Source organism: Haemaphysalis longicornis, unplaced genomic scaffold (genome assembly GCF_048455015.1).
Source record: "Haemaphysalis longicornis isolate Haplotype H1 unplaced genomic scaffold, Haemaphysalis longicornis Haplotype H1 scaffold_4, whole genome shotgun sequence".
In the NCBI taxonomy this organism is placed as follows: Eukaryota; Metazoa; Arthropoda; class Arachnida; order Ixodida; family Ixodidae; genus Haemaphysalis; species Haemaphysalis longicornis.
Window position 1 is genome coordinate 16,769,206 of NW_027526361.1, and position 23,287 is coordinate 16,792,492.

Consider the following 23,287-nt stretch of genomic DNA (forward strand, 5'->3'; position numbering starts at 1 on the left):
GCAGTGAGGGGATAACGGCGGTACAGGCCATTATGGCGAATCACTGCTCTGCACTTCCAACAGCTTTCACGTTGAGTGGAACGGCTTTAATTTGTGAATATTTATTTGCGTTCTTTCGGTAAAAAAAAAGCGGGTTTCATGGCTTGAATGGAGCTGAGTGAGATACCAAAGGCTAGTTTTTTTTTTTTCAAATTCAACGAAGTTGTGTTTTGTTTTCTTGGCACTTCTAAACTATAGCAAGACTAAACTATCGAGATATCATGCGGAACAGTCTTGGTTTAAGATTGTGTATATTGTTGATGTCACGGAAAATATGTAGCGGTGGCGCAAAATAGATTTTTTCTCTCTATTTTTAACTTGTGTAGTTCTTACAATTTTCTTTAGGGAAAGGCCTAGTTGGGAACTTGACCCCGGAAGTAAAGCGAACGTGACCTTTCACTCACCACAACATCGAGTGGTAGCGGCGCATGACTGCTTCCTCCGCAGCCCATGCCAGGTGTCCGACCTCCTCAGTCCCGATATTCCTGTGGGGAAATCGTTCATTTCTCATTGGAATTATTTCCATGCGCCTTATAATTAGGATATAATTAGGTCATAATTTGATAACTGCTTTAGGTTATAATCATGAGTCGTATTTTCTGGATGCTTTTTCCGAGAGAGAGAGATAAAACATTTATTGTCATGTCCAGCAGTAGTGGGGTGGGGAAAGAAGGGATGGGGCGGCGAGGTGTGTGGTGGACCTCCCCGCTACGGCCGCCTACTCACTGCGCGTCTCGGTGGAGACGGCGTTTTCGGCCGTTGCCGAGCGTGGATGTCCATCACCTGCCGGACCGTGCCGCGTTGATAGCCGATGTCGTCGCTTCTTATGGCGAGTGCCATGCTTGGTGGCATTGGGTGTTGGGTGTCTTTTGGGGGCCTGCAGTCCCATAAAAGATGTGGTGTTGTAGCCCTGGCTGCGTTGCAGTGTTGACAGCGGTCGGTCGGGTAAACCGTGGGGCAGATGTGTTGGCGAATACGGGGGTCCATATCGCTTCCGTTTGGAGTTGACGGAGTATCGTCGACTCCGCTCGTGGAGGGTCGGGGTGCGGCGGTGGGTATTTTCGTCTGGTGTCGCGGTACCAGGCTAGAATCTCACCGTATGTGAGGAGCGGCGTGGGTTTGAGGGGGGCTGTTGGATGGAACGTGCGGGGTCGTGTACGGCTGCGCGACTGGTGAGCGCGCGTGCCGTAGCGTCCGCCTCCGCATTCCTGTTAACAGTTCCACAGTTCGGTAGGTCGGTGTGGGCCGGGAACCATGTGAGTCGGGCGAGCTTTGCGGGTGCCCGGGAGGGGGTGCAGATCCGTAGGGTGGCGGGGGCTAACTGGTTGGTGGCGAAACGGAGGATCGCTAAGCGAGAGTCGCTGAGGATCGTGGTGCACGGAAGTTGGGTGAGGGCCAGAGCGATAGCGAACTCCTCGGCCAGAGTCGTGTGTGTTGTACGTATGCTTGCGGCTGTCTTGAGGGCTCCCGTGGCAGCTGATATGACGGCGACCGCGTAAGCATCGGGTCTGCCGGGATATGGTGCGGCGTCGACGTAGTAAGCGCTTGTGTCTTGTGCGTACATCTTGCTTAGGGCCTTCGCGCGGGCCAGGCGACGTTCGGGGTTGGCGTCGGGTGCATGTGTTTGGGCAGCGGGGGGATCCTGAGCCGTCGTCTGAAGACTAGTGGCAGTGGGCCGGAGGGTGTAGGGCCGATGTGGCCGGAGGGGTTGTAACCGATGCGGGCCAGGATTGCGCGGCCTGTCTTTGTCTGGGTGAGTCTTACGAACTGTGTGGTTCGCTGGGCTTCGGCGATCTCGGCGAGCGTGTTGTGAACGCCTAGGTCGAGGAGTTTCTCCGTGTTGGCATACGTGTAGAGACCGAGCGCTGTCTTGTATACTTTCCTTATCAGGGCGTCTATTTTCTGCCGCTCCGCCGGCTTCCAATTGTGGTATGCCGCCACGTATGCGATGTGACTAACGGCGAAGCACTGAACTAGCCGGAGGAGGCTGGTCTCTCTCATGCCGGCATATCGTGTGGCTAACTTGCGGATGAGTTGCATGGCCGTGGTGATTTTGGCGTTGAGGCGCTGTAACGTGTGTCCGTTGTGGCGGAGTGCGTCAATGTACAGTCGCCAGCAAAAGTTTGCGGGATGTGCAGCGCGTGGCGGAGCGGCGCAAAACTGCATTGCTGCGCCATCTGCAGCCAGCAAGCGCCGGGTCGAGGCTCAAGGAACTGGCGTGTTAGGCGTGCTTTGCGCATGCCTGTCCTTTATTTGTTACCGGGCATCTCTGATCACTCGCTTGCCCGTGACATGCTTTAGATATTCGCGGCAGCCGCGGTGGCGCCGCGTGGCGATCGCCGTCGTTCTGCTATCACTGGTGCTACAAAATACGCAGCCCGCGGCCGACGCTTGCGCGGCGCGCAACATTTAATAAATCTTAGGCTATATTCAGACTATCGACGCAAAAGCCATATCGTGATCCATGGACGTAAAAAGACGGCGTGTCACGTTGTTCGGTGGATTGAGACGTGAAATGACGTCTTTCTTTAAAGTTACTTACGACAGTTGCGGACAGTCTGAACCCGGCCTTTTCTTTCAAGAGGCACTGCTGGTTTAATAGGAAATACTTTTGTTTTATTTTTAATCTCGACACTGATAAACTGTCAGCTGACCCACAATTGCCGTTGTATTCGTCTCAGGGGCTAATTATCACAAAATGTCATCTGGGGTAGTTCTAACAAAACAAGAGTTACAGCCGTTTTCTGTAACTGTAGCTCATCCTTAGTCTGTCATGTATTGAATGCCGTATCGTTTACGGCTTCCCTAAAAATTAATTATGGCAAGTAAATGTGATTCGGCGTAATGCTAACGGTCCTCCCTTGGCCAATTCCAGTATAATGTTTACATGAGGCCTACATTACATTGAGAGCTAGATCTTTCCCCAGAAAGTTTGCTTTGTCGCAAGATTAAATTTGGCGACGCGACTTTTTTCCTAAGCACCACATCGAGGTACGCAGTTTCCAACAGGTAGCCTTTATTAGCTCCTGTAAAATAAATTTAGTCGTGGACCCAATACATCACTTGTAAGATAAGGTTTATTGAACGCTGCGCGCCGCGCAAACGGCGGCCTCGGGCTGCGTAATTTGTAGCACCAGTGATAGCAGAAGGACAGCGATGCTCACGCGGCGCCACCGCGGCTGCCGCGAATACTGAACGCATGTCACGGGCAAGCGAGTGATCAGAGACGCCCGGTAACAAATAATGGACCGGCATGCGCAAAGCGCGGCTAGCCCGCCAGTTCCTTGAGCCTCGACCCGACGCTTGCTGGCTGCAGATGGCGCAGCAATGCAGTTTTGCGCCGCTCGGCCACGCGCCGCACATCCCGCAAACTTTTGCTGGCGACTGTACATGCCGAGTACCCGTATGGACTTGACTTGCGGGATGGGGGTGCCGTCCTTCGTCTTCAGCTTGATGTTAGGGGGTGCTTCACGATTGTTGCGCGTACCAGGGGGTGGGAGGATGAGCAGTTCGGACTTTGTCGGGGAGCACCGGAGTCCCGTACCTTGGAGTTGCTCTTCCACGGTGTCAATAGCTTGCTGCAGGGCGGTTTCGATTTGTCCGTCGCTGCCACCGGCCTTCCATATGGTGATATCATCCGCGTAAATGGTGTGTTTGACTTCTGGGAAACTGCCCAGTCTGCGGGCAACTCCTATCATGACTAGGTTAAACAATAGGGAGGAACCAGGGTCTTCTCTGGGAGCTCGATGTCGCCGGCCACGATTTGTGTCGTGCGGTTAGCGAGGAAGTCTTTGACATACGCAAAAGTCAGGTGTCCCATGTTAAGGTGCGAGACCTGCGCGAGGATTGCTGAGTGGTGCACCTTATCAAAGGCGCTCTGAAGATCCAGGCCCAGTAGAGCGTAGTTGTCGAGGGATCCGGCGCGGGGGTTCAGGATCTCGTGTTGAATGAGGAGCATTGCGTCTTGTGTGCTGAACTTAGTCCGAAAGCCCAGCAGAGTGTTGGGGTACAGGTCGGCTTCTTCGAGGTACGTCTGCCAGCGATTGAGGAGAACGTGCTCTAGCAGCTTGCCGAGGCAAGATGTAAGGGAAATCGGTCGGAGGTGATCGATGTGTGGAGGCTTGCCGGGTTTGGGGATGAGCGTTGTGCGCGCTTTCTTCCATTGTGGGGGTAGCTTGCCCGATTGCCAGCACTTGTTGTAGTAGTCTGTGAGCGCCGAGATTGCGCCGTCGGTCATGTTTCGCTGGGCTTTGTTGGTGACCTTGTCCGGTCCAGCTGCCGATCTGCAGTTGAGCTTCTGGAGTGCCGCCCGCACCTCCTATTCCTCGATGTCCGCGTCGAGGCTCGGGTTAGGTGCCCCCACGTAGTCCGGAAGGGGGTCTGGGGGGGTGGCTGGGAGATATTTGTCGTCGAGGCGTTGACGGACCACTGAGTCGCCGAACTCACGCAGCGCTTTGTGGAGGGTTCGGGCCAGGACATGCCGTTGCGTGCTCTTGGTCTTGCTCTCATCGAGATGTCGGAGTAATTGCCATGTGCGGCTTTTGTGCATCTGGTCATCGGCCTCTTGGCAAATGGCGTGCCAATGTTGGCGGCAGAGGGTTGCACTGTGAGCCTCTATCTCGCGGTTGAGTTGCGCCAGGCGTTTGCGGAGGCTTCGGTTGTGTCTTTGGCGTTTCCAGCGGGCTCGTATGCTCAAGCTTCTGTGAGATGAGCGAGGCGGCTGTCGGCGAGGCGGGCGTCTGCGTCGATGGGGATCAGTCCAGTGGCCTCGTGGGTGGCAGAAAGCAGAGCGCGTGTCCAGTCGTCAATGTCCTCTATGGTAGGCGGAAGGCTGGCATCGAGGTGGCGGCGATATTGCTGCCAGTCCGTGAGTTGTTGCGCTCTCGGGGTTGGTAGGCGATCTTTCAGCGGGACAAGGACTTCGAGGATGCAGTGATCGCTGCCGAGCGTTTCCCCAGCGTTCCTCCATGTGGCTCTCGTGCGGTCCTTCGGGGCCTTGTAGAACGTAAGGTCGGGGTTAGTGTCGCGTTGGACGAACGTCCCATGCCGGGTGTGAATGGCCGGGTCGTTGAGGAGTTGGTATCCCGCCTCCGTCGTTTCGTCAAAGAGGCTGTGGCCCTTTGCTGTGGTCTTAAGATAGCTCCAGGCGGTGTGTGGGGAGTTGAAGTCGCCGCACAGCAGGATTGCTTCCTCTTGAGCCAGATGGTCGGCCCGGTGTAGGAGAGTGCGGAATCGCGGTTGATATTGCTTCGGGTTGCTATAGATGTTGATTATGTAGAGACTGGCCTTAGCTTTCTTGCGGCCGGTGACGATTTCTACGGGCGTATGTTCTATAGCACTGTTCAGGCTGAGTTCATGCTCGATGTAAGTCAGGCCTTTGCGCACTAAGGTACACACGCCTTGGGCAGCACCCTTGCCGGCGGCTCGGGCGCTGGGCGGGCTGGTATGTGTGCGGTAGCCGGGGAGTGTGAAGGGAGTTTCACTGTGTGTTTCCTGGATGAGAATGACGTCTGGGCTTCTTTGGGGGTCTTGGTTTAAGTACTGCTGTAGTGTAGCTCTCTTGCTATGGACTCCGTTGGCGTTCCACTGCCACACCGTGAGATGGCGCGGTGGACCACGGTCGCCGGGCGTTCCTAGACGTGGGCGTGATGAGCTGGGGCTGCGGGCCATGATTGGGCAGGGGCGGGTGCGTATGGTGGCTGTTGGTCCGGTTGTATCATCGGCGATGGCGGAGGTGGCGGTGCATTTTCGGGTTGAAGTTTGGCGCGAATTTGAAGCACCATAGATTGGATGTTCTGCATGGTGTGCATGATTTGTTGACACGTGTTCTCCAGCGCCGTGAGGCGGTCGACATGTGACTTTACGGCATCTTCGAGTCTGTCCTGTCGATCTTGTTGGTGGTCGAGACGCGCGAGAAGTCTTCTTTCTTTGGTGTTCTCTAGCGCGCGGCGCTTGGGTTGTGGTTCGGTGGCCTTGTTCGCGGTGTTGTTGCGGTCGGACTGGGGCCTGTCGGTTTCGCTGTCCTCGTGGGTGGGCTGTCCTCGTGGATGGGTTCGGGCGGTGAGGTGGTGGTGTGGGCGTCCGCGGAGCTGTCATAGTAACCACGTGGCGGGTTGCGCTGCAGCTCCAAGAGCTGAGCGAGCTTGACATTGATGGCTTCGATCGTTGCAGCCTGTGCTGCGAGCTTGGCGTCTTGCTCTTCGACGTGACACTTGAGGTGTGCGTTCTCTGTTCGTAGTTGTAGCATCTCTGGGTTAGCTCCGGTAGCTCTCTTCTGCTGCTGGGTGGCCGTGATTTGCGGGCGAGCGGCGTCTGCCCAGCTGATGGTGTTGCCTTGGCCGATGCGTTGTCCTGTTCGCGACGCGGAGCGGCGCGCGCTGCGTCCCCGACTGGCCGAGCGCTCTCGTCCGTTGCTGCGTTGGCGAGAGCGGCTCTGGCGGCCGCCAGGAGGGCGCTGCTGCTGCTGTGCGTGCGATTGGTGCACCGGCGGCGGCTGCAGCTGGGGAAAATCCCCGCGGTCTGGCAGCTGCTGGCGCTGCGCCTCCGCTCGTCGCTCCCAGCGCCTCCGAGTGACAACTATGGGAACCTTGTATTTGTTTGTGCAGCCGGCTTCTCCGGTTGGGTGCGGGTCGTCGCAGAGCTTGCAGCGAGGCTTGCAGGCGTTCGCGTGATCTTGGGTGGGGTTGGGCGTGCCACAGGCAAAACACACTCGGGCGTTGGGGTTCGGGCACACGTCGGCTCGGTGTCCTATCTGGCCACAGTGGCGGCAAACGGCGTAGTGCTGTCTGTATAGTCCACACGGCAGTAGCATTGACCCATACTTGACGTAATTGGGCACCTTAGGACCGGCGAAAAGCACAACCACTGTGGTGGTGTTGCCAATTCTGTGGGACTCGAGGGCCAGGGGGTTGGCGGGGTTGACCACATTTTCTTGAATGTCGGAATCTGTGTCTTCCACGGCGATGCCACGTATTACACCTTTTACTGTGCCGTGTGGAGCCGATCGGTAGGCATGCGTCTCGTAATGGGTGCTTCCAATAAAAAGATGGCGGACTTGGGTGTACTTCACGGCACGTGCTTCGTTGGGGGTACTGACCACGATAATATTCTGTGCAATGTTCGTACAGATGGTATCTTCTCGCGCACATTCTTTGGGCGTGCCTGCCGCTGTGAGTACCGCGGACATGACTATATTAGCTTCGATTCGGCCGAGGTTCAGGCCGCCACGTGGTCGCATAACAATTTTAGTATCCTCCTTCGGCAAAATCCTTGGCATGCGACCAGCGCGAGTTAAGCGTGCTGATATGCGGTGGGCAACGGCAGCATCTTTGGTGGGAGACTTCACGGGCGGGGCGGTAGAATTCTCGGGTAAAGTTGGGGCCGAAAGGCGTTGGCTTACTTGTTTGCCGGTGGTTTTCCATCCCTCGGTATCGTTTGGTAAAAGGTCGACGCCGTCCACAGCGACGGCAGTCCGGCCGAGATGGCTGGCGATGCCCGGGACCGGCGGTGGCATGGCTGGCATGGCTGCGTGCGACGTGGCGGTGAAATCGGCGATCGTGGGCACAGTAAAATCCATGGCTTCATCCATTTTGGCGGTGGTATTCTCCGGGTGGTGAGGTCCCGATGAGTCGGCGAGCACATTTTCAGCCATCTCGAGCGATGCGGGCGTGGCGTGGCCGTGCACTTGATCTGCGGTGTCGAGCGGCCCAGCAGCTGCGCCCGGCAGGCCCGGCAGTGCGTGGTGCGTGGCCCGGCAGCGCGTGGCGCGTGGCCTGCCGGCTTGCCTGGTGTGTCGAACTCCTGGCGAGGCTTAGCGGCGGGAGGCCGGTGCGTCCAGGAAAATAGCTCGCTGGTGGCGTTTGGAGAGGCACAAGGACATAAAAGTGGTATCCCGTGAAAGCGGAAAACTTCACGGATCCGATGCTGGGGCGATTTACCTCGGTGAAGCCGCTAATTGAACCAGATGGTCGATTAATTGCGGAGCCGACGTGGAGTGAACCTGCATCGCTCGGCCCCCTAGCGGGATCTCCTGCTTTTCCCGAGGAGAAGATCGGGGGATGATAATCGGTTCTTAGTTATTTGACCGATGTTTTTGTAGCGCAAGCTACACTACGCTACCTTCGGCAGTCTTCCCTACGCTACCTTGGGAGTCCCAGGCCGGTGAGAATGGCTCTGCCCACTTCTGTGGCTGCAAGTCGCACTCTGTTGCTTGAGAGGTGGGCCTCGATTAATTCTTCTGTGGTGTTGTGGATGCCAAGCTTGAGGAGTAGAGTTGTAATTTTCATAAAATTTTGAGAGGCCGGAAAAGAACATATTCTGTTCTTTTTTTTTCAGAAAAATATGAAAAATTGATTACAGACGATTCTGCGCAGATCTATAAAAAATCGGATATTTTAGATGACTCATCAAATTCGAAAAATGACCGTAGTTGCTGGTGGCTACGCGAAAGAAACCAAATTACGGCTGCTGTAAAAAGAAAATAAATAAATAAAACGTACATAAAAAATTATTTAGCTTTGAATGGGATTTGAACCGGGGCTGCCAAGAGCCGCAGCCAAGTGTGGTAATACTGTGCCGGGATGGAACAAGAATTACACGAATGCGTGCCGCTTGACAGGTGAACGTGACGTCACCGCAAACACGATGCAGCAGTGAAGAATTAAGTCTTCGATAATCGCCTGCTTTGGCCTTCAAATCAATTAAGAGACTTAAGTGCTCGATGAATTTTTTTGTTAACACTGAAAAGAGTACAATTGTTTCATGCTGCATCAATTGTTTCACGCCAAGCACACATTTTTTAACACGGACCTACACAACATGCTGAGTGATAACGTAAAAAAATTGTGGCAGGTCGTCAATCTAAAACCATCCCGCACTATCACCTTCACTAACGAATCAGGTGAAGTGACCACAAATGCCGAGTGTGCTAACATTATTAACATTGCATGTGCGTCGGTGTTCACCAGGGAGCCTGGTGCCTTCCGTTCCCACAACCACTCTGATAGCTTCCAGCATGCCTGCGCTAGCATTTTCCACAGACGGCATTTCTTCTCTAATAAAAAAACATTAAACTTTCCTCGTCATGTGGCATTGACGAAATTAATTCAAAACTGTTAAAGAACATCACCAACACAATTGTACCATACTTGCACCTCATATTCTCACAGTCACTCACCAGCGGCGACCTTCCTGATGACTGGAAAATTGGTAAGGTCGTTCCAGCCTACAAAGCATGGTAACAGTAACTCCGCACTCAATTATCATCCCATTTCATTCCACAAGCATCCCATGCAAAATCATGGAACACGTCATATATTCCCATGTTATCAACTTCCTCGATTCCAATAGTTTCTTTTACTCCTGTCAGCATGGCCTCCGCAAGGGCTTTTCCTGTGAAACACAATTAGCACTCTTTCTTCACGACATACATACAAATATTGACACAAACTTTCAGACTGACGCCATTTTCCTTGACTACGCAAAAGCATTTGATACAGCTCCACACAACAAACTAATACAGAAGTTATCCGGGCTAAATCTCGACCCTAACGAGTTAAGATGGATTAAATCTCTTTTTAGGTAATCATTCTCAATTCGTGCACGTAAATAATGAATCCTCTCAACCTCTCGAAGTAACGTCAGGAGTGCCACAAGGGTACGTCCTTGGTACCCTGCTATTTCTCATCTACATAAAGGACCTATCCCTAACTGTGTCTTGCAAAATCCGCATTTTCGCCGACGATTGCGTGATTTACCATACGATAACTAATGCTTCCGATCAACCAACCCTACAACACGATCTGAACAACATTCAAGAATGGTGTGACAATTGGCTTCTCAAACTTAACCCCAACAAGTGTAAGGTTGTCTCATTCACTCGCCGCAAAAACCCTTTCCTATTCCCATACCAAATCACTAACGCCCCTCTAGAAATAGTAAAGTGTTTCAAATATCTAGGTGTCACACTGTCCGCCGATCTAACTTGGAATGCGCATGTCACAATTATTATCTCATCTACAAACAAAATATTGGGATTCGTGAAACGTCATCTGCGTTGCGCACCTCAACACGTAAAACTGCTCATATACACAACCCTCATCAGGCCAAAACTGGAATACACTTCAGCTATATGGAGTCCGCCTCAAAATTACCTAATCAATGACCTTGAATCAATTCAAAATCGCTCATCCCGATTCAAACATTTTTCATATTCTTATGACATTAGTGTTTCATCCTTAAAAGCCCAATCTGGATTACAGCCACTTTCCCTTCGACTCCGCATAGCTACTCTTTCCCTGTTTCACAAGCTGTTTCATTCGCCCCTCAGCCATCCTCCATACGTCATCCCCCCGACGTACATTTCGCACCGCACCAGCCACCCCCTCCAAGTTTCCCGTTACCGCACTAGGACTGCTACCTTCTCAGCGTCCTTCTTTCCGCGTGCTGTGAAGGACTGGAACGACCTTCCAAACCACGTCGTCACAATCACCGGCCCATCAACTTTCACTAAAAATGTAACGAGTCATCTCTGTCAGTGAGACCTTATGCCAATGTATATATCCACCCCTATGTAGCAATGTTTTATTCCTTGTATACGCCCCTTATGTAGCAAGTTTTTATATCCTGTACACCAACCCCTTATGTGGCAAATTTTTTTAATACCCTGTATATCCGCCCCTTATGTAATACCCCATTGTGGCGTCTTTAAGGAAATAATATATGATGATGATGATGATGATCACAAAAGTCACAGCAGAGCTTCCGCTCTCAAAATCTGCGCACGCTTTCACGTCAAATCATTGATTTCAGACAGCTTTTCCCTCGCTGCATATTTGTCACCACAGCAAATTTCCCTTGAGAAGCTCCGTTTGTTTTTTCTGCGTTACCCTGGTTGAAAAAAAAAAAAAAACGAAGAAAACTTTTTTTTTTTTTTATCAACGCATTTTTTTTTCAACCGCTTACATCTCTGTTGAGGAGTCGGTCTGCGGAGGTGCTTGCTGGGAGTCCGATGGCTTGCTAGTAGGCTTTACGGATCATTGTATCTACTTTCTTGAGTTCTGCAGCGGACAGAAGAGCGTACGGTATAGGGCAGGTTATCCGGGACATGATGAATGCCTGGACTAGTTGAAGCGTGTCCGCCTCCCCCATGCCTCCAGTTTCGGAGGTAATGTGTCTGATCGTGTAGTTTACTTGTTCTATGGTGTGCTTCAGCTTGTTGATTAGAACGGAGGATATGCGGTCTGCCTTGAAAGTCATGCCAAGTATCTTGATGTGCTTCGTAAAGGTCTATTCCTTTCTGAAGAGAATGGGGCAGCACCGAGAGATTTTCGCGTCGTACCGTACCAGTTATAAGAGAGAGAGAGCGCGAAAGAGTGAGTGTGAGATATATATATATATATATATATATATATATATATATATATATATAGAGAGAGAGAGAGAGAGAGAGAGAGAGAGAGAGGATAAATTTAATGGAAAGCAGTGATGTTGCCGAGCCGCCGCGCTGGCTGCTACGCCAGATGATAGGAGAAAAAAAATTATAAAAATGAAAAGATGTCGGATGGTGCGGCAAACTTCTGTCACATAGAGAAAGAAATATATACAGGTATCGCATTAGACGCGGTTTATTTATTTATTTATTTATTTATTTATTTATTTATTTATTTATTTATTTATTTACATTACCCTCAGGGCCCGGGTAGGGCGTTACAGAGGGGAGTGGGAACAAAACATTGCAATAAGGAGCAGACACAGCAAGGAAGGAAAAAAATGAGAACAGAAAAATGAGAAAAATAAGATCAGGCCAAGTTCGCAACAAAATGCAGCAGTAAAGTTCCAGTCTTGTGTGACATAACAGCAGGCAAACGATGCAAAACTAACGTAAATAAAATGACTAACAGATGGAAAAAAATACGGTACATATTCCGGAATTTTTTGACTGACATCATGAAACTGCTTACAACCCGGCACCACAGGCTGGTAACGTGTTCTAAATTAGTTAAATGCTACACTGGGGCCCTATCGCCCGACTTTGTGATTTTTTTGTGAATTCATCATCTTGACCGTCCGGTCAAGATGACGAATCCAGAAAACACCTCCGGAGGTGTTTTTCTGATTGGCTCTTAGTTGCGTCACCTGCTTTCGGCTGGAAAAATGGCTGCCTGTGCATTCGCAATGTTTACAATTTCCTGCAGTGTCCCTTTAAGATAGAATCCGGAAAAATCAACAATAGACTAAATAAAAGGTGAGGTGAAAGCCTTTTCTCTGAAACACCAGCCTTAAGGTTTTTCTTTTTCCCACGTTGGGTCTTCTGCATACAACGTTTACATACCTTTTTTATCTTTGTATCTATTTGCTCTTCTCAAGTGTATCATGTCATAGCGCTGTGCTGTGCTTCGGCCGGTGGTACTTCGGCCGGTGGTCTCAGGTTTCAGACTTCTTTATTCTGCTATTGACCCTAGACCGACGGAAATTTCAACTCGCGACGTCCTTGCCCCAGTGGTCACGAAGACGGCCGTACGGCGGCCAGCACTTATCAACGTCTAATCGCGCTCGCTCCAGTTTCGTCATCGATTGGTCATGTGTGCGACCTTGCGTGCGTCTCCTGCGACCGTCTGACCAGCCATTTCCATTCCCAAAAACAAAAGGCAAAAAACAAACGTGGCACCTTTGGCGAATCGGTCGATCTCCGCTCAAGGCGCACCGGGCTTGATTGCACCGGTCGTCCTATTTGCCCGCTCAGGAACCAGACATACGGGCTGTCGTGGCGTGATTCAGAAAGTTCTGGGCAACTTTATTTTAGAGTCGCTTCTCAGAAACTGCTCGCGTGCACTTTAGCTAGCCATCATCGCTCCAGGTGATACTCCTATCACACACCGCTGAGCGTTAATTGCTTAGTTTTTATTTATGGATTTCTGGAAGCATTGCCGCGAATATACTGCTCAAGTAGTTCGAGTGTTTCTTGACCAGTGCATGTTCGCCTTTGGTGTCGTCACCAGAGAAAAAAAAATGGCCGCGTATCTGCTCCTTTCAATGCGAATGTCGACGAAAGACGATAGTCGACTGGTGCCCCTTGCCCCTGGCAAGTAAATGCCAGGGACTTCTTAATCATCCCCCTCCTCCTCACTCGCTTTTGCCTTTCATGATGACTCCATCTTGAGGTGGACCCTTTGCACGGTGCTTTTCTCATTGTAACTTTGTCTGGCGCAGCTGCGCTACATAATCATATTGTAGGTTTGAGTAATGGCGTGCCAAATGTTAAGAGTCTGTGCATAGTGCCGCGCAGAGCGCTCTGGATCGCTGGTGACTGTTGTGCCGCTGGGCGATGGAGAGAGAGAACAAACTTTATTCTGCATCAGTTGGGTCAACGAGTGCTGACCAGTGCTTGAAGGGCGCCGGTGACCTGGGATGCTCTTTCAGCGATTCCTTGCTGGGCCCTACGATCCGAGCTGCCTAACGCCGAATCTCAGTGCTCCACACAAGATATGGGAGGGAAGGATTTGTGAGGGCATTGCAAAATGATATGAGCAACTGTTTCGTGGGCTCCACAGTCGGGGCATTGGGGAGAGGGAAATATAGATGGTTAAAGTGCGTGTAGTCTGGCGATAAAGGGTGGAGGGGGATTTGACTGGAGAAGGCGAGAGAAGCTCAAGGCGATGAGAGCGGCAGCGGAACAGCGGCCTCTACGGCCGCCACCGTACTCGTTTTTCCACGTTCCTCTGTGCATGCCCAGACGCTTCCTACCAGCGCGCGCTCTTTTTATTCGAGTTTTATTTCCGAGGCACGCACTAAGGAGATCTGAGCCGCTTCTGGAACAGAGGCTTTTTCGTAAGATGAGCAACTTAATGTTTTAACATTAGAGCTTTAATGACATTATGCAATCGGTGACCGCGACAAGTAACGAACAGGCCGTCTGCGTTTATAGATGGTGTCCTTGTGAAAGCTTGCAAATTTCTCACTAAGTGCAAAATCCATTTTGCGGTCGCCGAAAGTTCGGAATACGGATGAAGGCGGAGAAAGAGCACCGCGCAAGAAAAGACGCGACAGCGGTGACCCAGAGCCTCGTGCAAGGACAAGGGGACATCGCCGCTCGCTATGTCAAGTATGCCCGTAATCGCGTTATGGCTACGCCTTCTTCTTCGCCCCGAATACCAAATCACAGCCGCACAGGAGGCTGAACACTGTCGCAGCAGTTCTGTGCAGCATTGCCCGAAGGCTGTGTCCTCTCCAGAGAAGCTCGGCACTGCGATACTGAGCGCACCACCTCGCCGACATGTTCTGCCTTTCTCCGAGGTTCCACGTCGCCCCTGCGTCAGATTCTTCAGAAAGGGCCAATTCTGAATTGTACTTGTCCAAGCTATCCAGGTCACGCTGACGGGACGAGCTGTCATGGTCTCCGAAGTCCCAACGGCAGAACTACATTCTAGCGCGCGAATATACGGTCGCGACAATGTCTGCAGGCTTAGTTCGCTTTGCGCTGCACGTAACTACGAAGGCGGGACATCTCGTGTGCGGGCAATGGCGCGGATGTAGCAGGCCTGAGCTCTTGATTAATGGGGCGATCGGCGTTCCACTCAGGTCGGCCCGTGGCTCTTTTCTGGCCCGCTTCCGAACCGATGGCCCGGAACGCAGGTCGCTGGCCCCGTTCTTTGCGGGCTATGCAACGCGGTTACGTGTCTAACACCTACTCGAACGCGGAAGCAGAGATGCACCCTTGAAAGACATGTCGCTCGGCGCGCTCGCAATCACGTCGACACAATAATCCGAGATTTCGTCCTGACACCGACCTAGGTCTGACCCACCCTCTGCTACTCGACGGGCTTGACAGGGCAGGCATGGCCATCTTGCAGGCGACGTCTACGCCGCTCGCTCCGAAGAGTAAAAAACAGCAGTGACGGATTTAAGAAAACTCTACATAAAATGTAACTAACGCGTGTATGGATGGGATCTGGATACAAAATATAAGGGAAAAAAGGAGGTCCGCTTTTATGCAAAGCGAGAGGGTCATTACTCGTTGATGACGACCTGGATTCCCGGGGAACACGCCCACTTTTAACGTTTTGTTTTTTCTCCCGTCGTTTCTCGCTGTAATGTGACCCGATACTAAAACGTAGGTGTATTTTCCTTGCTTTCGTATTTTTCCACCGAATAAAATGAACTCAAGAGACCAGGAAAAGGGCGACGAGGTGAATGTTGAAGGGGGCCGGAAAGAGCACGAAACGTTGAGTTCCGCTAACAAAGAAGGCTGATGGTCCTTACGTGTAGAAAAACTTTGTAAGAAGAAAAAGGTGATCTCGACGCGGGAAGAAGACTGTGAAATAATAAATGAAAAGGCCCTCAGCGCACGAGGATGTAATACATGGAAGCGAAGTGTTTGGAAAGACAAGAAAGAAGCTCAGAAAAGTTAGGAATATTTACCATGAGGCAAATGCAGCAAAGAAAGCCTGCTATAAAACCAGTTGCTTTCAGCAGAGCCATTAAAGAAAGAGGAACAAAAGAAAGCGGTGGGGACGGATAATATTGGGTGGCAGTAATTTGTTTTTATTTTGCGTTCGTGCCCGCAAGAGTGCGGAAGTTTCAAAGTTTCACACCCGCACGAAAGCATTCGCGGAAACAAGATCGATGGCAAACTGGGTTGAATATCGAACACGCTGCTTTCTCTTCATGACGTATGTTTGATTTACGATGCACAAAGCGTTCTCTCCTCGATAACATCGTCAGACGCGAGGATAGCCTTTCAAGGCGGATGTTTTGTCATAAATTTAGTCGGTCTTGACGTCGTTTTATCATTTTGAAACTGAATAAACGAACCCGTAGTTCTTGTAGGTTTATAGCAGTTCACCGAAGGCGCTTTTCCTAAACTCTTAGTAATTGCTCCGTGTTCGGATTACCGCTTCATTCATCGTGCTCCACGACTTTCTATATTTCCTGTTCTGCTATTTATTTGTGCCGTCTCGCGGATTTTAGCTATCTTTACCTGAACTGTCAACTGAAAAATAGTTGTTAAACGGGGGCGATAGTAATATTTTTGACAAGGTTACTTTTTGCACGCCAGTTTGTTTAAGCTATAGAAAGGAAAAAGCGACCATTTTAATCAGCTCTTTTCGCTGAACTGATTTCTTTTCGCATGCATGCACGCATTCGAGGCAAACTAAGCGGAGTTTTCTTTCTTTTCTTTAAGCTAACAAACAAATAAAATGAAGTACACTGTGGCTGTGTGTGTGAAAAGAGACTGGGTGCACCGTTCTTTTTTTTTTTTTTTCTGAAAGGGTCTAGTGCAACCTAGATATTTCAAACTGGTTACGCATGGGAATGAGAAAGCGTTACGTGTTTCAAGCTATGCGATACGCACTGTCTAATGGTAGGTCTTTCGTGAATATGTCACCATCTGTTACGACAATGTTTAACGCTCTTCCGAGGAAAAATAGCTTATGAACTGCAGTGTTACCGACTGTGCAATTGCGTTTGGTCCTGTTGTTAAGGTCACTTGGAAAATGTAACCGAACATTTTTGTAATGTGTAATTTCTAAATGCTTAGTGCGCCTAGAAGAAGAAGTCTTTATTCTCTCAGCAGACGGTGTTGCAATGCCTGCTGAAGGGGCAGGAGCTAAAGTCACTGAGTGCCTGACGAGGGCTCCTGATCCTGACTCTCTGCAGTTCGCAATAGATTACAGGTATGGTATAGCCACTTTATCAGATATTTTTATTCGTGATTTGCATAAACACTGTTTATTTTTTTTTGTTTCAAATTTAATATACACTTGACATTCGTTACGCTAAAAAATCGTGCACCCCTCCGCGTAACGACGGCGATGGTTGAACGCGAAGCTTTCTCGCGATAGATTCTTTGGTTGGCCAATCTTACAGTGCGAGTACGTGCTACTATGGAGGTACGCACCACTTCTCTAAGATGCCCACAGCAACTCTCGGGTGTCACACCCCGTAGGCCTAACGTTTGTATTTGGGATGTACGGCGCGAATCGGTACCGGCTGCTTGGCGTTCGCTTCGACCATGTCGGAATGTATACCAATACATTGATAACGCGAGGGAACCAGGTTCGATTCCTGCCACGGGAGGCGTTTTTTTTTTTTTTTTTTTTCACTTCACCCACGACCATTTGTCATCATCGTCCGAGAAAGTTGGATTTCCTGCAAGGTTATTGGCCTTCAACGGCATCAGTGAGGACACTAAAGCTTCGCTTCAAAACGCACCTTTAGCCCAACATTATTTAACATGCGTTACTCTGTGGGACAGCATATCTTTTTATAAAGCAGAGAATCACCAACTAAAACTTCGATTTTAACAAAAATGCCTTCACCGGCATTGTTAAAAAACAGGGGGAAAGGAGTAGTTCTAGCAGGGAGCCTTGGGGAACGCCCTGGTCAACCAGTTGTTTGTCTGAGCAGTGATCATCAGACAACTAACAAATTATTGACGTTCTTTAGATCCGCTGAAATCCCGTACTATGCATACCTAATATTGTAATGTAAATACTATATTGCTTGACATGCCGTGGCATATTGTGCTGCAGTACCGAGGATAAATTTCATGCATACTAGCATTTCGTGGATTCAATTAAACGTTTGAATGAACTTCGATCCTCTCAGAAAGCGCTGTTGTCGATGAGTTTACAATGAGCACCGCGTCCTGTCTCATACCTCACACCTCCACAAGGATCACTTACCCTTCCTTGGGCTGAGTTCACTAGGTAAAAAAACTGAATGATGCGCCTATGCGCCTAAAGATGTTTTTTTTTTTTTCAACCTTGGAGTTTTCGGTCACGAGATAGAACGCATAAACTATCAAGCAAATTTGCGGAACATTCTTCTAGTTACCACGAATCGTTCAGAAAAACAAGCCTATCAATTTGTGAATGTTCCTCCCTTTCTGGAGTTGAGTCTATGAGAAATGTCGACGTATCGATTTCGTCTATATTGCATAGAATTCGAGTTAGGCATTAGTAGCTTCATGGAACTTGACTGACAAGAAAGAACTGCTCGTATTGGAGTGTGAGTATAGCTTAGGATACAATCTACACTTTGAAACAGCGTGCCACAACGAGTACTGACATCTCCCGTCATCCGGGACAATAAACATAGATGAATTTATAATTTACCCCTCCATTCTGTTTAAGAGCTTTGTATATTTAGTCGCCCAACGCAAAGATTAACCGCACTGCCTCCTCCTTCCATATAGCCTCTATTTTCACTCTCGTATGTTGCCTAATGGATGTTTTGCTAACTATTCGTGCAATTTTTGTAGCTTCTAACTAGCTCGCCTTTTTGCTTCTTTCTAACAGCACCACTTCTCGCATAAGACCGGAATGAATTGGGAATCAGCGTTAGTTTTAGCGCATCTGCGGTAAAGACAGGAAATGAGTCGCGAGTCATCTTTCCTCCGTCATTTCTCATCAAAAAATAAATCGTACGCAGGGAAAACAAATAAACGCAAGCTATATGATTATATTCAACAGTATAGAGAAAGTTTACAAACAAGCTTTGTTTTTCTGATATATTGCCAGCCTTCCTGCCCAGCTCCTTCTTTCTTTGAAGCCAGCGTAGCAAGCATCACACTCCTAACAATACCTGTTGTGTTTACCTCTCCATTCTCGCTCTAAGTGAACGCAGTCGCCAGCAGCGCGCGCGTCACTTGTCTGGTGGCTCATTTCGAGACACATTTCGACCCGATGCAATGCGCGTCGCCCGTGGCTGCCCAGTGCTCACCTTTCAGTCAGAACGCGCCGGCGAGCCTCGCTACCGACGTCAGAGTCCGATAAGCGGCCGACCGCGCTACCGTCCGCATGCTGCTCTGTGTGGTCGACGACATCGAGTCGTGAAGCGTCGTCTGCGGACTGTCCCACTAGCGCTTTCTATTTTTTGGGCGTCCCGCTCACGGTCGATATCGTCCCGGCAACACGGGCGGCGGGGGCGAAAGGATAATAAATATAGATGCCGAACGTACGGCTCGTGCCAAGTTGGCCCCCGCACGTTCACGGGAGGGGCTGAGGTGGGCGCGGAGAGGCAGGTACGCGCCGGACGGCTCTGACCCCGCACGACCACGCGCGGGCTTCCTTTGTCCTTCTTCTCTCTGGGGACAGGGAGGAAAACGGGCGGTGCCTTCTTCACTTTGTGTTCTGCTTCCTTTAGCGTCGCGGACACAATATTGGGCAACAGCGGCGCCGATCGTCCCGACGCAACCTTGGACAGAAACAATTAGGCAGATAGAAAGGGGAAATTAGAAGAACGGGAGAAGCGGAAGGGAAGACGCTTCTTTGTCGTTTCTTCCTGTACGCAAAACAGACGTTAAGGGAACGGCGAAACAGAGAAGGGTACACGCCCATTTCATTGGTGCGGCGCATCGAAGGCCTACTCGGAAGGTGGCAATTAGTATCAGACTATAACATATGCCTTACTCCAATTTTCGGCGTATACTAACGTGTGGCACGGCATTCCCATTCCAATCGCAATCATCATCATGACTGACAAAAGGAATAATAACGCGGATCACGATGGCCCCCAAGAGCCAGTGGCTGGCCATCTCGCTCCTCCCACAACACTCACGAGAGGAACAATGAGGGGATGAGGGATTGCGATAACCGCTCGTCAATGAAGACGGCGCAGTAGAAGGGCACGTCATAGTAGTTGCCTCGTGAGGGGCAGTAATGAGCCGCTTAATGGATCGAGAGATGGAGCCATGGTCACTCTTCCCCAGACGGGTGATGAGTACCCGTCAATGTGTACCAGGTATAACCAAGTTGACTTTGCACAGAGTTGACGCATCCTAACCCATCAGGGGTACCAGATCGGTGGTGGACACCGGTCTCAGAGCGACAGAGCCAGCATTTCACACACGCAATGCAGTCACATTCGCGTGGTAGATTCCTACAAACGTGAGTTTGGAGGGCAACGCTGAAAAGCGGTGCCTTCGTGTAAGCGCAGAAAAAAAAAATGGCTGGCGGTTACTATACTCCCTAATGCGAAATTTGAGCGCAGCGTGAACTGCGGTCTTCTCGATCACGGCGCATAGCTGCTGCATCTCAGAAAGGGATCCCGTGATGAGCGAACGCACGGAGGCCCGCGCTACTCCGCCGTTATCTAGCAATACGTCGCCGCCGCCGCCAAGCATGTTGTTGTAAATCGTGTTTGAACCTCGCGCGAAAATGTCACGTGGTTCGGATGAGCCATGCAACGAGAGGGACGCGAAGCACCACCGGTTGCCTCACTCGGGCGGGTGCCGGACCCATGGCGGTGCTGCGCTTGGGCTCCGCCGTTTTAAGTGCAATGCACTTTATAAGCGACCCCAAACCATCCACCGCCGGCGGCGTTGGCGTCCGCAGTGCTCCTCTATATTTGGCGGTGCTGCGCTTGGGCTCCGCCGTTTTAAGTGCAATGCACTTTATAAGCGACCCCAAACCATCCACCGCCGGCGGCGTTGGCGTCCGCAGTGCTCCTCTATATTTGAAAAAGAAACAGCATCCGGCGCCAGGTTTCGATCCGAGGACTTTGCGTCCGCAGCGCGACGCTCTACCGACCAAGCCACGGACGCGACGGTGATATCAGTGTTAGACGCGCCTTATATCTTTAACGCATTCAAACTACGTCGTCAGCGGCGTGCGTTGGCGACTCAGCGGCGTTATAGCGGCTTGATAACTGCGTGGTGTACACGTGATACTACAAACCCGATGGAAGAGATGGAAGAGAAGGCGGCGAGGCGGTGGGCTGCGGGGGCCGAGCGCAAGCGCCGCAAGCGGGCCGACAACCGTGCATTCGCACTTTCACATTCTCCCCCTCGGGGAAATGCGGGGGAATTTTTTTCGGCTGGAACCACGGGCAACTTCACTGTACCCCGTCAAGACCGACATCGATAGTCTCGGCAACTTACAGGGAACACGTGGATACCAGTATCATCCAGGTGGGCCGATTTTTAACAACTTTACGGCCGACTATCGCCCGGCCACGTTGGCGACGCCGTTAAGCCAAACGGCGACGCGGACGCCGGTTGTGTGGCACAGGCCTCCCGAGGCAACATGGCTACCCCTACGATCAACCAGCGTGGATACGACCCACATGTCATGGCGTGGGACACGGTTCCAATTTCCGAGACGCCAAATTCTGCCTTTACACCGAGATTTCGGAGCCAAGCTCTCAACGACGCGGTAGCACGCCGCTCGCAAGCCAACGCCAAGAAGGCAGCGTCGGACGCCACCCCGGCGTCCGGCACGCCGGCAGACAAGACGCAGCGTCCCGCCTCGTGTGCCGCTGGACGCAAAGGCAAGCTTATCACCAAATGGAAGCCTCGACCCTTCCCAAAACCGAATCCGTACGATTATGTAATAGTCGTAAAGCCCCGTGAGTGCATCTCGCTGCATGAAGCTTTCTCCGAGAACTGGTACGGAACCGCGTTCAAGGCGTACCTCGGGCCCGAGCGAGCTGTGTCTTTGACAGTTCTTCCCTCGAGAGAGCAAAATCTGATCGTCATTCATACCCCGGACCCCGACACGGCGGACAAGGTTATCGGGAACTTCGCGGTGAACATCGCGAGCGCAGGCAGGTCCTGCTACACGGGTACCTACGACAAGATGGAGGCAATGTTTGTCACGGAGTCATCGTCGTCCGCAACACAGATACGACGGAGACGCTTCGCGAGAGCGTGCGTTGGAGATCAGGCACCATCGTCGAGGTGCGTAAATTTGGAACCTCGAACAAGGCGCGCGTGACTTTCGCTGGCCAGACGAAGCCGCGCTTTGTTCACTACGACACAATATTGATCCCCTACCAACCCTACTAGCGAACGATTCCGGCATGCGGCAAGTGCGGTGTCGTCGGACATCGGATGGACGCTTGTCCCAACCCAAGACCGAATACGTGTGGCCTGTGTGGGTGGGCATCAGGTCCAGCTTGTGGAAGAGGAAATGCGGGCCCCTCATGATTGTGTACCAGTGTGTTCTATGTGTATCGGAGCGCACGCCACCAACTCACGAGCATGTACGGCCAAGTACCGTATTTCCAAAGCGGCCGCCCCAAATGGCAGAAAATCCAGGATGGCGGCCAAGAAACGTGGTCCGCCAGCTTCAGCCTTGCGATGAGCCCGGTTAGCCACCGCGCCGGGACAATCGGGACAATGCCAAGACATAGAGTTCCTGTATATAGCTCCCGCAGGGAGCTAAGAGTTGCGCGACCCCTTTCCACGCGCCGCCGTGATAACGTCACTCTGGTTATCCATGCCGCGCAGAGAAGCCCCCACTAAGGCTGCGCCGCAGCCGCCGACGCGGGCGGCACCACGCCCCGCACAGGAACAGCCGCAGCAGCAGCGTGAGCGACATCGCAGGAATCCAGCGTAGCCGCCGTCATAGAGTTTCTCACTAGGTAATAATGAGAAACTCTATGGCCGCCGTAAGGCGCCGGCGACCGAAGGGCCCCCACTGCGCGTTGGCCGCCGTCGGAAGCGTGGCGGCGAGGCTCCTGCACTCGCGACGGGCGGCTTTCCCGCAGCAATCCGGATAACAAGATGGCGGGCGGTCGCGCAACTCTTAGCTCCCCGCGGGAGCTATATACAGGAACTCTACCAAGACAGACAAGCAAGCTCCCTCTACCGGAGCAGTCGGGAAGCAGCCGACGGTGCAATCCTGCAGAGGCGGGGGCCAGGCCTGGGCCAACGCCGTCAAAAACGGAAAGCATGTGAGCGGAACGGGCAGGGCTGCCTCCTCGTCCCCCCCCTAATCTCCCCTCTTCGGTGCGCAGAGCCGAGCAAAGTATTTTGAGCAACCTGCAGGCACAAATTGAAACGTTGCTAAAGAGATTAGCCGCAGCCTAGGCAAAACAGATCCAATCAGTCTGCCCTCCTCCTCCCCCCGCAGTAGACGCAATGGAGAGTGACTGGCGTAGCGGCGAAGGACGCGCTAGCCACACTCTTGAGGCTCGTATGAGCGCCCCTAAGGCCCGTATGGACAGTGTGATGACTCGCCTCCAAAATCAAACCTCAACTTTCGTAGAAGCCGCGATCGGGAAAATGACAGAGGCCATCCCCACCCTCATAGCACAAGTCGCGCGTTCCAACAAACGAACGGGCCTACTTAAGGACGTGTCCGGCCGGTACCCCAAACCTTCTCGACGACAGATTGATCTTGATGATGATGACAGCTGCTCCCTCGCGGGAATGGAGGACAACCCCCACCTCGCTAGTGCTGGCTCGGAAGCGCCACCATCACAATCACTCGTTAACCTCACCGACCATGACGGGCAGCCCTAA

At 51.6% G+C, this 23,287-nt stretch overlaps 1 protein-coding gene and 2 pseudogenes across 2 annotated transcripts in view; 2 read left to right on the forward strand and 1 right to left on the reverse strand.

The window, feature by feature from the left end:
* Synr (BH3-only protein sayonara) overlaps window positions 1–18,899 on the reverse strand; it is a 47,427-nt gene extending 28,528 nt beyond the window's left edge. For both annotated transcript variants that reach the window (XM_077706070.1, XM_077706069.1), the window contains exons 1-2: window positions 18,763–18,899; window positions 444–524 (exon numbers count right to left, since the gene is read on the reverse strand). In XM_077706070.1, coding sequence (XP_077562196.1) covers window positions 444–491 — 48 coding nt within the window. In that variant the 5' untranslated portion in view covers window positions 492–524; window positions 18,763–18,899. The remainder of the gene's footprint in view (window positions 1–443; window positions 525–18,762) is intronic.
* Window positions 18,900–21,065: 2,166 nt separating this feature from the next.
* On the forward strand, window positions 21,066–22,124 carry LOC144179485 (uncharacterized; annotated as a pseudogene).
* On the forward strand, window positions 22,121–23,287 carry LOC144179486 (uncharacterized; annotated as a pseudogene).